Source organism: Nilaparvata lugens, chromosome 5 (genome assembly GCF_014356525.2).
Source record: "Nilaparvata lugens isolate BPH chromosome 5, ASM1435652v1, whole genome shotgun sequence".
In the NCBI taxonomy this organism is placed as follows: domain Eukaryota; kingdom Metazoa; phylum Arthropoda; class Insecta; order Hemiptera; family Delphacidae; genus Nilaparvata; species Nilaparvata lugens.
In genome coordinates, this window is record NC_052508.1 from 30,793,768 (window position 1) to 30,810,441 (window position 16,674).

Consider the following 16,674-nt stretch of genomic DNA (forward strand, 5'->3'; position numbering starts at 1 on the left):
TTGAACATCCATAACTGTCATTATTAATATTTTAGATTAGTTTAGATTGGATTAGAGTTCCTCATTCATGTATGTTACAACTGGAATATACACTCATTTACATGAGATGACAGTATTGCTAATTATTCAAAAAATTTCACAAAGTATGAAAAATAATCTATGAGAATAAAGATTGGATGCAATATAAATAACAATAAAATAATATTGTGATGTGAATACATTGATCGACAGTGTTTCAACAAATAATTGACGAATCTCTGAGAAGGATACAAAATAATATACTTCCCATCAACACACGACCGGGATATATCGGAAGAGCTTTCTAAATTTGACGCCAAAATACATTTTGTTTTGTGAGAATCAGAATCAGAATGCATCTTATAGAAAGATGTTATTACGAAAAAGCATGTAAATGAGATGTTCTGATGAATATGTTATCACTTTTATTACAGTATCGGGTTCTGAGTTACAAACCGAATTCAAAGCTTCAATATTATTATTTCTCCAAAACAATAATGATTACCAAACCATTTATTATTGTTTCGTTTGATGAAGATGAAGAGAATCAGTCATGACTATTTATGTAATGTAATAGTGAACAAGATCAAGAATAAGATTTGACAGATGTAATAAATATGTGAGTTGTTGAGTCATGTCTCCCTGGTAAATGAGGAAGGATAATAAGACTATTCGATATGTGCAAGGGTGAGAAGTGAGAGTGGAAGATGAGGGAGGATAATACTATTCGGGATGTGCAAGGGCGTGAAATAAGATTGGTAGATGAGAGAGAATAAGACTATTTGAGATTTGCAAGGGTGTAATGTGAGATTGGTTGATTTGTCTATTGAGAAAATTGTTGAGCCGTACCTTTCATGAAGTCCTGGTAGTCGGGAGCGTCCCACGTGTGCTGTATGCCCGGTTGCTTCAAGACGAACTGGATGCGGTAGCCGATGATGGCGTCCTCTGCCGGCTGCTGGGGGATCTGCACGACGGCTGTGTGGCGAGCCACTGACATCACCAGGGGTTGCTTGGGTGGCTTCGGCTTCACGCCCTTCTGCAGCATTATGATGCGCTCCAGTCGACCCAGTTTGTTGCTCGCCTCGCACTTGTACTCTCCGAATGTCGACTCGTTGTGCACGGGCAGCTGCAAATAACACAAATAACGATGAACAGCTTCAATCCAGTTTTTTTTTGCTGAAGATGATGTTAACATAAGCTCTAGGCTTGTGCATAGGTAATGCGACTCATGGTAATTATGATGACAGATGAGAGTGGAGCTACAGCTTTAGATAGGTTCTGAATCATCGAGAACGATTCTTAAACCAATGCATGTCCTTTTAAGGCTCCCATGTATGTATATAAACCATCAGACAAGCAACATGAGTTATCTTCTGGAAAAAAATGTAGATTGGATCAAACAGATTCAAAGTAAACGTGTGAAAGAAACACACATTTTGTCAGAAATCAAATACCATCGATCTTAAATCACGCTCGAGTGTTTCAATCTTCTTCAATATCGATGGATTTCTCAGAGAATCTTCTTGGATTCCGTAGATAAAAAGTTCTATCAAACTATTGGTCATGGAAGCTTTCGAGATAAATTGTGTAATGATCGTGTTATTTCTAACAGCCTAATTGTGATTGATTTGTCCTTTCCGAATAAATACCGTTCTCCAACATCATCTTTGGAAGCTAGTTAATCTTACAGGAAATTAATCAGTAGGTAGCTATTCTAGGCTCTAAAGTTTCTATTTACAATAAGCAAAGTCGGTGTACCTTCATATTATTTCAATTGAAAAATGTTTAAGCCTCCGTGAGATTATTAGTCATCTTCGCCTATCTTCTGATAATTGTAATCTCAAAGGTGTTAAAATCATTCTCCTATAATATGTGATGTGATGATCATGTCTTATGACCTGAAAACTCTGACATCAGACCTGAGCCAGCCAGGTCATTCAATATTATTATAATTATTCTCAGAAGACTTCCCAAGGGAAACGTGAAGACCCTGTTTTATTTGCTGTCACTGTTTTACTAAATTATTCATTAATTATAAACATGCGTTTATAATAACAATCGTGAAACCTTAAACATTTTATACTGTAGTGATAGATGCTAGTACACCACCTGGTGACGTCATGATAGCAGTGTCCATGTCCATGTCCATGATAGCAGTGAGGACAAAATGAGAAAGATATATGTTATAAGACAGATATAGAAAGATATGAAAGATAAGATAAGAAAGATATATACACGTTTTAGTGACTAACCTGAAGTATGCTGCGTTGAGGCTCGTTGATGAGAGTGGCGTTGTGATGGTCGGGGTTGATAATGTGGTTGTGCCGCCTCCACACGAACTGTGGCTCAGGATCTGCTATCACCTCGCACGTCAGGTTCACCACCCCCGAAAGATAGCCGTAGGCAAGATTTTGTGTTGATTCACTAGTGTTCTTCCATTTCGGTTTGTCTATGACAGCAAAAATTACACCAATATACTATTTAATTAAAATTCTGGCCAAAAATTCATTGATGATTACACTTGGAAAATTTCAATATTTTCATGTACAAAATCCAAAAACAGTCTCTATGATAGGGTGTGCTGAATAGAATGAAAGGAGGAAAAATAACTAGCCAATTACTAATCACCTTTCTTTCGTTAAGGGTACTCTTGAATAGAGAGAAATTAAAATCAAAGTACCTTTTTTTAAATTCTTTAATGTCAAAATCATTCACTTGATAATGACATAAATGTTGAAACATGTAGTGAGTAAACGATTTGAAAAAGGGTAGCCCTCTCAAGTATTTCTTTCTTCCTAGTCAACTACAGGTACTATATGGTTTCCTATAGGTAGCGGGTATGAAAGTAAGGAATGAAGGGTAAAGAGGAGTAAAATAGGGTGGAAAAATGTAAGCGAGTCCACTTCTGACATTATTTATAACTGAAGAAATGGCAGCGCATTCAATAATTTGAGCAGAAAATCTCTATTATATCCAAATGGTACCTGGTACCTCAAAGACGACTGTAGCACTCGGAAATATTTTAGTGATGAATGAAGACAAGTAGCACTATTATTCCAACTGTATAATTTTTTGTAATCTACTGGAACTAGAACCTGTCATGGACATGCCTAGACATACATGAGAAGAAAAAATGTATAAATTGAGCAGATTTTAGGGTGATTATAACAACTTGTAACCACTTTACAATGTTTTGCTGTTTATTTTTATCTATTTGTTCAGAAATAAGCATGAATATTGATAAGAGTCATTTCAGGAATAATTCCATTAAAATTAACACTTTGCACAGAGATGTTGTGAAATTTCTCCATATTAAGGTAAAATAAAAAAATGTTGTCAATCTCACAAAATTTTTATTTGAGTCCAAACTAGTGAATTCTATAGTTCAAACTATAGAATTATGACCTAATTCTATAAGTAGACTTGGCACTTGGCAGTAGAGTCTACCACTGATGATGATGCCAAGTGCCAAGTCTACCAATAATGATGATGCCAAGTGCATCGAAACTAGTTTGGACTCAAATAAAAATGTTGTGAAATTGACAACATCTTTTTATTTCACCTTGATGATTCCATTATTTTGAAAGATGATACTCGAAAAATTACAATCCCAATTCCATTTCCAATATTGTTGACAGAATTCAACTCTCCTGATAGAAAGTTTACTCATGGATGGTTTATTTTGTTTCCAATTTCAAACTCAGGAATAGTAGGATTTTCTTTTTGAAGGTAATCCAATTATCAATATGTAAGGGAAGGAAACGTGGTTACAGACTGCAATGTTTCTTCCTTGTTTCTAAGAATACCTGGCATAACTCTTCATACCTGAGTTAGTAATAATTATTCAGGAAAATATAAGTTTACCTTTATTTGGTAACTAATATTTTTTATTCTGTTATCTTCCATCAAGGTCTATGGAAGAATGAGGAGAAGCTTCTAATGATCATCACAAAAAAAAATTAAGAGAGGGATAGAAGCGGAGAAGAAAAATATAGTATTTATCAATGGTTTTGGAGCCCATTAATAAGAGAGCTGGATTGTGTTGGAGAAGAGAAGCCAGGAGACTTGTCCCTGATTTAACAGAATTACGATAATCAATGTAAAACTTTGGTAGCATTCTGAGGTCGATTGTATGCTGGGTGATGTGAGCTTGTAATTAATATTCATTAGGCAACTTATTAATGGCTGATAGATTCCAGCTTGAGCTGAAATTTGTTTCGAACTCCGTGAACCGACTTCTGGAAACTATTACAATGAAGCGCAAAGTTTTTAATGAAGATTCTCTTATTAGCAGGAAACAGGTTTCCGAATGGGAAGCTTCTGAATGAGGTTGGCAAAATTCTATATGGATGATAATATTTTTCAGAGAAGCTCCCTCTCTCTCTAAAAAAATTAAACCAGAACAGAATGACAGATTTCAAAATTAATGAACTCACAGTTGTAATAAGATATGTATCCTTTTTAATCCCAAAGCTGCAAATTCAGATGTCAAAATTGATAAACTACCTTAATATAATATCGATTGTGACATCAACAATACATCGAAATCAAGATTCGTTCGTAACTAACTGTATATTTCATTTGAAATAAAATTCGTGTAGAACTCTCAACATCTTAGCCTACATTTTTTTCGAATTCAATTGGATCTTCCTGAAAGCTGTAAATAGGAACAACTCACATGTCATTCCTGCACATTTCGAGAGTATATTTCAGTTCTCTTAGACTAAAATTTAATTGTACTGGATGTATATAGCTTGACACTAAATATATAGTGCTTTAGAATTTGAATTTCAGATTATTTTTGCAACACATAACTGTGTCGAGTATGTTGTTTACCGTGTTTTCATTGCACAGTATATAAATAAACAACTCAATAATTTCACTGGATCATTTGCAAACATGTTGACAGTTCTAGGTATTCCATTTCTGATTGAAACAGTGTACTCTCGAGTTGTGATTGCTGTGTTTGATGTCTAAACAAATGTTATTATTATTGACTTTGTAATATCGTCCAAACGTATTTTTACCTGCATATCTTCATCTATCACAATATTAATTTGGTGATCATCCAATGGAACATTTCTAGAAACATTCCATTTTGATGGTAATCATAATGGAAATTAAAATTCCTCATTTCTGAAGTTTAACAAAATTCAATAATTATTCTGTCATCATTAATCAAAGAGGAAAACTAAGTAAAATATCATCGGAATACAGTGTTAATAGCTTCATTACTTGGAACGGATTCATTGTCAGTGAGTAACTCAGGCACTTGGGGTGTTATTTTCTTGCTAAAGAAAAATAATAAAAATATAATTCTCCTCTCATAATGAGTCTGTTTCCACACAACAGGTCAATAGCACGCCATTCTATTCAATAGAATGCCTTTCCTGAACTCAGGGCTTTTAAAAAGTTCAATAAAACAGACTTCTAGACAAAAATACATTGTGTGCCATCGACTGTAACACATATACCTTACAAACATAATATTTTAAATGAATTAAAATTAACTGTTTTATTGATTGGGATGATATACTTACGCTGGACTTTAAGATGAATTTCTTTAGTCTGAAGGTCTGCGGAAAAGGCTGTCATCTGAACTGCTCTACATTGGTAGACACCGCTGTCGTTCAAAGTTACGTTATTTATGTAGAGACCATTGGCCATTGGTCTAAATCGTGGTCCTACAAAATAAATAGGACTTTCCAAATAAGCTGTATAGAATTCTATACTTCGATTGACTAGATTATCCAGAACAATTTCTAATCATACCAAACAAGAATTCGAATTCCCCACAAACTGCATTGATTGTCCAGCTCTACGAAATCTTTTAAATCAATATTCATTATGTGGTTAAAAGTTGGATGTATTCATGAGAATAGATCAAAATATTATTCTCGGTTATATAACTTTACATTACATTACTCAGCGCTAAAAACTTTTCAATGACAATATTCTCAACAATCATATAGTATCAACTAGATCAGCATATTAGATAATCATCAGATCAGTGAGATTTACGATATAACACCAGAAATATAATAAACTAGGCCTACCAGAATATCTCAATTATTATGAAAATTCATAAAACGATAATTTTCTAAATGAATATAATATATCATAATATATACACCTCAGATATTATGTGAGGTATGATTGACGACTGGAAACATAGTTACCTTCTGAGGTGGTGGTGAAAAAAGAAAAGTGGTAGATATGATTTGATATATATAATTTGCACTGACCTAATAACGTGAATCTCACTATGATATATCTACTTGATACAAATTCGAATATTATGAAATTGAATATGATTTGCAAGAGCTCACCTTCGGGAGGTTGATTCCTGACGAGCCAAACAACGTTTGGAGCCGGATCCCCCTCCACAGTGCACTGCACCAAGTAATTGCTGTACTCAGTGGCATTTTGTCGATCTGGAGTACTCGAGAATGAAATCGGTTCTACATGGCAAGAAAGCAAAACAATTCACCCATAAATCACTTAAAATAGTTATTTGTGCAACTAGTGCGCAAAGTGACAGTTTGCTGCACCGAAAGAAACGTTTACGCATGAGCCGTAGGCGAGTGCGGAATAATGGTTTCTTGAGAGCAGCAAACGAACTTTGCGCATGTATTTCACATTAAATTTTTCCTACAGTTACCATTGAATATGAAAAGTGGGTAACTATGGGTTAAATTTCCCGAAATCCATGAAATGTTTTTTTGTGTAATCTTATTAATAATAAAAATCTGGTGTGGTGCACTCACACAACTTTCCTTGCCATTATGAAAATTGATCACCTGACGCTAGTGTTCCCGCGCATCTCAAGTCTACTATTCAAAATTTGAGCTAGCTGGTGACAGGGCAATAAAGCTGGAGACACACGAGGTCTGCTATCTCTTTATAGTAAATCATTTAATAGAATCAACAGTTGCCAACAGTTTGCAATGATTGGATAATCACATTTTCTCGAATTTCGAGCTTATTTTTAATTTTAGGTGAAAATGTTATGGAACATTAATTGTAGAGATTCTCATGCTCAATCTTTTTTACTCGAAATTTTTCGTTCAAATTGTATCTGAAGCCTGATAATTGAGAATCTAGAATCAAACTTTGCATAGATGGGGCGGAGCTCCTGAATTTTTTACAGATATGTGACTTGTGGCAGTTGATAGAGCTTATCGATGACTATTCCAGGTATAACTTTAATCGAAATCGTTGGAGCCGTTTTCGAGAAAATCGTGGAAAAACCTGTTTTTGACAACATTTTCGCCATTTTAGCCGCCATCTTGAATCGCATTTGATCGAAATTGTTCGTGTCGGATCCTTATAGTGTAAGGACCTTAAGTTCCAAATTTCAATTCATTCCGTTATTTGGGAGATGAGATATCATGTACACAGACGCACATACACTCATATACACACACACACACACACACACACACACACACACACACACACACACACACACACACACACACACACACATACCAATACCCAAAAACCACTTTTTTGGATTCAGGGGACCTTGAAACATATAGAAATTTAGAAATTGGGGTACCTTAATTTTTTTTTGGAAAGCAATAATTTCCTTACCTATGGTAATAGGGCAAGGAAAGTGAAAACCTTAATTTATTCGAAATTGAATAATAATAATAAAATTAATCAAGGCACATAATAAATAGGCAACGCCGTTCTCCACTGCCATATTATAACGTGGACCTCACTATACCACAGTCAGTGCTACCAACTTAATTTTGATTTTCCTGCACTGATGCTCTATATGACCTACTAACTATTTTGCGTTGTCATGCTGCAAATCTTGAGTACGCAAAGTAATACTTTGCACACTAGAGCGGAAAAGTGATTTTTTGCGGCCTGCAATCAGTGCACAAATGGTCACTTTTCAAGGTATCCGTAGGAAAATACTTTTTTCAATAATAGTTTCACTAAGTTTGATTTGCAATGCTCAAACAGTATTGTATAGTATTGTACAGTATTGTACAGTATTGTAAAGTATTGTACAGTATTGTACAGTATTGTACAGTATTGTACAGTATTGTACAGTATTGTACAGTATTGTACAGTATTGTACAGTATTGTACAGTATTGTACAGTATTGTACAGTATTGTACAGTATTGTATTGTATTAATACAGTACTGTATTCAATGTTTATAATGTATTTGGAAATTGGCTTTTGTTTCATGAGGAAGCGGTGCTACCGTTATTTGGAGGCCCTAATATTCAGTTGTACAGTGGACGTGATATAGCGGCCATTATAGCATTTAGCAGATAATATATAAACAGAATACGGTATTGATTATGTTGCAGAATAGACGACATAGACAAAACACTTAACTTATGAGTGAAGATGAACGGTCTTCTGGAGATCACAATCTTTCGAAAGAAAGTGGACTATTTGAAAATCTAATTATTTAATATTATAAAATAGTATTTGAAAACTGAATTATCCAAATGGTCTGTCCCTGATAGGATACTCCTTCTGAATAATCAGTTGAAACATGAATTCTCATGTATCCCTCCGATATTATTCTATAAATTTAGTTTCAGCTGGGGCTGTCTGTAATCTTTGGTGTTGATCAGGTAACAGAATGGACAGCATACCTGTAGATAAAGCACTGTCAATTCAACGTTACTTGGCGTACCACGCATCCCTTTGTAAGACGCGCACTTTAGAAATGAGAGAACGTTTATATGAAAAAACAAACATAGGTAATATTAAAGCTTTTATTGTAAACTCTGTTTGATGATTATCCATCTGCAAAATATTCAATTGAAGAATGATAAAACGTGAATAACCATATTTTAGAAGTAAAATATTAGAAAGTATTCAAATAGACAGTATGAGCATTAGACAAACCCAGACCAAGAAGTAAACATTGTTGACAAACTATTCATACCAGTATTGTGTCTCCATTTGGAAAACTCCGCATATTACGCGCACCAACGAATTTTGCGTTGGACTTTTAGAAAAAAAGGCGCCCGTGGTATGCGAGCAAATATGGTATTTGGAAGATGAAGAATCTGAAGAAAGACACAATAGTTTATCTTCTTCTTCTTCTTCTATATGCCGGCTCCGCGACGGAGATTGGCGATCATCAATGCAATTTGGATTCTATTGACTGCAGCTCGGAACAGAGATGTTGAGTCAATGTTGAACCACTCTCTCAGGTTCTTCAACCAGGATGTTTTCCTTCTTCCAGGCCGGCGTCTTCCATTAATCTTGCCCTCCATTATCAACTGCAGTAATCTGTACGTCTCATTGCGCATCACATGTCCAAAATACTGAAGCTTCTGACTCTTAATACAGTAAAGAACCTCCACTGTAGTCCCAATTCGTTCTAATACTTCAGAATTCCTCACCCTTTCTGTCCATGAAATACGAAGAATGCGCCGATACAACCACAGTTCAAACGCCTGCAGCTTTGCCTCCAATGCCTTCGTTAATGGTCCATCCCTCATGCACATACAACAACACTGGAATGATGTAGCACTTTAAAACAAACGAATTCTAGTCTTGAGAGCAAGGTTCCGATTACATAATACCCCTCTCATTCTGAAAAATGCTACCCTTGCCTGCTCAATCCTACTCCTTACTTCCTGGTAGAAACTCCATTTCTCATTGACACAACATCCAAGATATTTGAAGCTTTGTACACGTTCCACCAACTTACCAGCAATTCTCACTGTTGCCTCGACACGTTCTCTGCTAACAATCATGAACTTTGTTTTGCGTACATTCATACACAATCCATACTTATTTCTGGTTGTATTCACATGGTTCAACAGCAGTTGGAGATCATCTGCATTTCCAGCCAACAACACTGTGTCATCCGCATACCTGAGATTATTCACAACTTAACCGTTGACAACCAGTCCACATGTGCATCCATCAAGAGCCTCAGAGAGGAAAGCTTCTGAATATAAATTGAATAATGTTGGTGACAACAAACAGCTCTGTTTCACCCCTCTACGAACTTCTACTTCTTTTGACAACTCCTTATCCCATAGGACATCTGCTGTCTGGTTCCAGTAGAGATTAGCAATAATTCTGACATCCCGATTGTCCAACCCCATTTGCTTTAAGATCTCCAGCATTTTCGTGTGCTGTACTCGGTCAAATGCCTTCTCATAATCTATGAAACATAAATATACATCCTTGTTCATATCTTGGCATCTTTGAACCAGGACTTGCATTGCAAACAAGGCATCCCTTGTGCCTAATCCCCCTCTGAAACCAAATTGAGTGTCAGCCATTACTTCTTCACATTTACGAAAAATCCGCCCAAGTATGATTTTCAGGAAGAGCTCGAGTATATGACTCATCAAACTAATTGTTCGATATTCCTCACATCGCCTAGCATTTGACTTCTTTGGGATTGGAATGAAGGTTGACTTGAGCCAGTCCTCTGGAATCTTCCTGGTCTGGTAGATCTTATCGAGTAACAAGACAAGATTATCAATCTCTTTGTCACTCAGGGTCTTCAGTACTTCAGCATGCACTTTGTCAGGTCCTGAAGCTTTACCGGCCTTCATATTGTGGACAACCCTGATTACCTCCTCTCGAAGTATAGCAGGTCCTGTGTCTGCCTCATTGATTCCATGATTTATGACCCTGTCATCCTCAAATAGCCTTTGCACATAGTCTTCCCATGTCTTCAACTGTTCAGTAGTAGTGGCAATTATGTTCTGTGTATCATCCATCAAGAATCCTCTGCTCTGTTTTAGCCTTCTTCCAGTCAGTTTATTGATTCTCTTGTACATATTATGCAAATCATGTTTGCTCTGAAGCTCCTCAATCTCACTGCACTTTTCAATCATCCACTGATCCATAGCCTCTCTGATCTTGTTGCGAATTATTCTCTGCAAGTTGGTGTATTGCACATGATCCCGTCCATGGATATTCGTCTTTGGTCTAAAAGGTTCAAAATGTCACTTGTCATCCATTGTTTATGAGCTTGCTCATTCTCAGCCCGTAAATGTTCCTTTGCAGCATCAACCATCACATTCTTGACCTCTCTCCAATGCACTTCTACTTCTATGCACTCATCTATTGCCCTCAAGCCCCCCGCCAAATCTTGATGAACCAATTCACTAAGAACAACATGTTTATGTTTTGTCACATCAACTCTTGGTTCTATTGAGCACTTTGGGATTGAACATAATCCAATTCTTAGCTTTCCTATCACAGGAATATGGTCTGACTCAATATCTGCTCCTGGATAAGTTTTTACAGACATAATACTATTTCGAAACCTTCTGTTCACCATAATATAGTCAATGTGATTCCGGACCAATATTTCATCATTGTCCTGTGGCGACTTCCAGGTGTATAACCTGCGATGTGGTAGCTCGTTCATGACTACCAAATCCTTTTCCTGACAATATTGTATCAATCTGTCCCCTCGTTCATTCCGCAATTCCAACCCAAAGGCTCCCACTACTGCATCCACCTTGCCCTCACCAACCTTGGCATTGAAGTCTCCCATCACATTATTGACTTGATGAGGCTTTGTGAGTCGTAAAACCGTCTTAATTTTCGCATAGAAATCCTCAATCACTCCATTATCAGCATCTGCTGTGGATGCATACACTTGAATAATATTTAGGTAAACTGGCTTAGTCTGAATCTGAAGCAGCATGGCTCTATCAGAAAGGGGGACGAAATTTCCAACTCATCCACTGACTCTCTTAGAAACTATCACTGCAACTCCATTTCGATGATTCACCTCCGTATCTCCTGAATGATACACTGTATAACCTCCGCTGGTACTTATTCCACTTCCAGACCATCGAATTTCACTTATGCCAAGAATCTCCATACCCAACCTGTTCATCTCGCGGGTTGTATTTTCAAACTTGCCCGCCTTAAACATGCTTCGAACGTTCCATGTACCCATGTTAATGGCTTCTCCTCTCATATCTTTGTTCGCAACTGTTCCCCCCCGGAGCAATCATGAATAAGGAAGTGGAATATCTAAAACTCGTGCGAGAGTTATAAATGGGTGAGTTTCAAATTTTGGTTGGCCGTCATCTGTTTTGCAACGAGGAAAGGTTTGGGCAATACTTTCGTTCAATCCCTCACACTGCATTGTTTGATTATTTCTGTAAATTTTGCTCTTCACATTATACAAACATTCATTTCATTTTATTAAATCAATCAAAGTCTCATCGTCTTCAGTGCTTCATTTGAATCAAACACAAACTGCTACCACAGAAAAAACGTTCCAAGAATGTTCGTCACCGCTATAATATGACAGTTGACTGAAAAATGAAGGGAACCGCTACTTGACGTTATTGTCATCATCAACGTACCCTAGGAAACGGCTTTCCTAGGAAACCATAGATTTAGTCTGAAACAACAAAATAATGATGGCTAGATAGGAAGAATTTTATTATTTCTATATATCGTCTCAAGTAATCTATTTTGAGCTCATGTACAACTAAGAATTATTTCGATTTCTGAATAATTGAGACTTTACCATCTGAAACTCACTGAAACTACCATCTGAAACTATTTCTTCCGTTACTGAAACTCAACCATCAATTGGAACGTAAGTCACAATAAAACATAATTATACATAACAATTATTATACTAATCAATCGAAAGAGATTCAAAATATTTCACGATATTCTAGTTTCGTATTAAAATATAACATTGTTATTTTCTTCTTTCAGCTGATTACAGGATTACTTTTAATATTTTATTTATTTATTTATTTATTTCATTGGCAATTACAAATCATAATTATAATAAATATAATATGATTGGGAGAAGACAACAGGCATAGCCCAAAACTGTCTTCTTCCAAATTTTAACAAATAAAAGTTTCAAAAAAGAATAAGGTTACGATTTCACTTTCACTTCAAAAAGTCCAATTTCCACTCCAAAACTAATGACTGAACTGAAAATTTTGAATTTTGATATTTGAAAACTGATTAAAAACAAAAATATTTCACTCAAATCTCTACAAATTAGAAATTTTTGAGTAATTTTGCAAAATAATTTTGAGCCAGAAAAGAAAATTAATTAAATAATTTTGAATTAATTATTGTTCTATATAAAAAATAATAATACGTTTAAGATCAATTATTATAGTAAATGAATTATTCGAATTATAGATAACTTACTTTGAACGCTGAGTGTGAATGCAATGCGTTCCTTTTGCCCATCAACTAAAGCGTTACAAGTGTAATTTCCCTTGTCAGTTCTTTCAATTTTTTCGAATATCAGTGCTAAACCCTTCTCGTTCTTCTCAACATGTACCCTGAAATAAAACAGAAGCAGGAAATGAATCTTACAACGCATCTAGGAGAAAAAAAGACGAAACAGTATATTTTTGAATGTTTATAAGTTTATTATTTATAATTAACTTTTCAGGCCCCATCATAACGCAACTTCTCATGCACAATAAGAAAAATGCTATCCTCATACTGTTTTTTGGTCGTTATTAACTGAAAAAGAGTCTTGTTAATTGAACAATGAGAGGAAGGAAGATAACCGGGGGCTGAAGCTTGGGTGCTGAAAGGGATGAGAAGAAACGCCTTTGAAGATGGGGCAGCCTATTGGAGTGAGGCTTTTTTCTATCACTCCCCACAGACTATCTTCTTTTCTCCACAAAGATACATCCAATCCCTATTTTCCCTATTAATGTTCCAGATCAGCCTTTTGAAGAAACGGCTGCTTTCCGAGATACCAGCCACCCTCTGATAGCTTTTCACTCATGTAGTCTGAAACTACAGTTATGCTAGATTAGAACCATGAATTTCCAGTCAGATGACAGAGGGGAATACATGCATGAATGCAACTATTTCAATATCATACTCCTCATTAAAATTCTACTTCAACTACTAGTCTTTTTTATAAACATTGGTAGGCTATGTCAAACAAGATATATTCTAGAAATATGAGAATAACGCTATCCGAGAAAATATAGAGGTTCATTTGGAAAACGCGTTTTTCCGCTGATGATATCGTCGAATTTTAATAGTTAAGTATCAATTAAATTTGAAATGACACAATTGTCATGAATCCAAGAGAAAATATTACATTGATGGAAAAATTCTTTTGTCTGACAAATAATTCAGATTTGATTTTGCTTAGGAATAAGCAGTCAGTACTTTTTTGAACAAAGTACATTGCTGCATACACCCATAATCTCAGCGTATTATGTGGGATCAAAACTTGGCAATGAAAGGATTACTTCGATTATCCCAGGGATGGACCCATATAATTATTCAGGTAGTGAGTAAATTTTGAAATTCAAATTTAAATTCCCATTTCAATAACTTCTGATGCGATGGAATGGACATTTTCTCTAGCAGGCTGAACCAAACCTGGTTTTTCATTCTATAATTTAATCTGATGCAATTCAGGACCAAAACTGATTCCAGCCCAATGAATTAATTTTAAATTTGAAGGTTGCTACAAGTTGAACGCTCCAAACTACGATTTAATCGGAAGGTCTCTGTTGGTTTGTAATGTAATTAGAGATTCTGATGATTGAGAACTCCATTTATAATTAGTAGTAGAATTATGCGGTACATCTGATGCCATAGACGGGAGTTACGGAACGAGTGATCAGTTATTATTAGTTGATAGAACAACAATGATTACTGACGGCGTAACATAGCACGCCATAGCAGTTTGATGGTCTGATTAATTTCCATGAATCAGAATCACTAATTATGAGCTTCTCAATGGGAGCTCAGCTATTAACCGGATATAATCTTCTGGATCAATTTCAGCTTAATGGGGTGTTCCATTCATGTTCAATTTGCGCACGATTTACCATGGTTTGGTAACTTGCCTTGCGACGCTACTGACGGCTGTTAATCATCAAAAGTTGTTCCAGAAACTAATTTGATTATAATCATTAGAAACAATCATTTATTCATTTGATGGAAGCAAAGTTCCCCCAAATACAAGCCTCATTTATCCAGTTTGTGTATCAAGTTAACTTCTGATGTTACAAATATATTTTTTCACAAGAAAGTAATGTCCATGATAGTATAGATTATCATTTAAGGAAAAAAAATATTACTGCTGGAGTGATAAATAAGTATCAGATTGGAATAACATAATTTTTCCCCCATCTCCTAACATTCTATATCGATCTATCCATATTGTTATATCACTCAACCAAATAAGAAATCTTTGATTCGAAATAATACTATTATATTAAAATGTTTTGAAAAGTTATATTTTTGAAGCTGTTTCCTGTTATTTTTTTTCTTTGCCCGAGTTTCTCTATAAGTATTACTTTTATTGTGACAGTACAGTACTTCTAATGTCATGAGATAGATTTGTGGAATCAAGAACACGGATTCAGTTCAATATTTATATTGTATGAGATGCATTAGTAATTATTAGGAAATGCTTGTTGACCAAGTTTCTTAGACACTGTAAATACTTTCTAAGATAATGTTTTTTAGATTGAAATTATCAACAGTAAGACTGTCTAGCTTAAAACTCAAAAGTATTTACGTAGGGGAAATTGAAAACATGATCTAAGATGAACGCAGCAATGTGGTTTTATGTATCAGTGGAATTTATACTCGAATAGGATAGGAACAACTTCCTGAAACTGGTAGGGAGTAATGAATAAAAAATCCCCTCACTCACCCCTCCCACCATATCTTCCTTTGAACTCACCGTGTAAAAACGTTCTTGACGTTGTTGTGAGTGTTCCCAAGCTGCCTCTAGAACGGAGGGAGCTCTTTCACAGCTTCATAAAGAATTAAATAATTTTGGTTACGGCAGGAAAGGATGACCAATAAAAAGAGATGTCTACGAAAAAAATGTAGGGCCTAAAGTCCATAGGGGGTATGAGAGTTTCATCGCGGCAAATTGAACACCGTGACAGGATGGGTTGAGTGGAAGGGGCAAAAACGAAGCCCTTTTTATACAGGAAGCGCAAAGGCAGAGTTGGAAAAATCACCGTAGTGAAGCCTCGAGTAAGTAAGCGGCGAAACAAGCCCTTGAAGAATGACAGGGTGCCTCATTTGGACGGAGCTCATTACTTACTTTCCTCGGGAAATTGGAGCAAAAGTGACTTCCTGTTTCTCTTTCTTTTCGCGTTTTTCCATGAAGATCACCAAGTCCGGTTTCAAGAGTATCAAACGGCAAAGAATAAATGAGTGATATGAATCATCGGAAAAAGTTCACGCGCCTCGGATGTGTACATTTGAGACCAGTTTTGCTTCTAATCTTTTTGGCTCATCTGCAGTAACAGAAAGACCGAAGTGCAGAGTGCCATTGAGATAATGAGTAGGTGATTGTGAAAAACTCCTGCAGCCTCGAAAAAGGTTATGCTATTATATTGAGCTAACAATTTCTGTATATATTTATTTATTTGAGTATTTATTTATGCCCAACGGATCTTGAAAACGTCTCTAACGATTTTCACGACATTTGAAACATAGTAGGTTTATGATATAAAAATTCGATTGCTTTAGGTCTCATCCCTGGGAAAACTCGCTGTAGGACATAAAAAGGATAATAATTATTCATCCTTGAAAAAACACATGATAATTTCATCGTCTGTTGATAACGGGAGATGCTAGAACCTGTGTGGGAGTGAGACAGAATTATATTCAGCTGTTGAACTACTGCAATCAATCAGCGGATCTC

At 35.8% G+C, this 16,674-nt stretch overlaps 2 protein-coding genes across 7 annotated transcripts in view; one reads left to right on the top strand and one right to left on the bottom strand.

Annotated features, from left to right (window-relative positions):
* Positions 1-16,674, top strand: part of LOC111059574 — a 50,132-nt gene that overhangs the window by 22,506 nt on the left and 10,952 nt on the right. The window lies entirely within an intron of this gene.
* LOC111059567 (neural cell adhesion molecule 2) overlaps positions 1-16,674 on the bottom strand; it is a 374,852-nt gene that overhangs the window by 3,448 nt on the left and 354,730 nt on the right. For all 6 annotated transcript variants that reach the window (XM_039428154.1, XM_039428156.1, XM_039428152.1 and 3 more), the window contains 5 exons: positions 13,173-13,309; positions 6,348-6,479; positions 5,559-5,702; positions 2,271-2,467; positions 868-1,144 (listed from right to left, as the gene is read on the bottom strand). In XM_039428154.1, the coding sequence (XP_039284088.1) occupies positions 868-1,144; positions 2,271-2,467; positions 5,559-5,702; positions 6,348-6,479; positions 13,173-13,309 (887 nt within the window). The remainder of the gene's footprint in view (positions 1-867; positions 1,145-2,270; positions 2,468-5,558; positions 5,703-6,347; positions 6,480-13,172; positions 13,310-16,674) is intronic.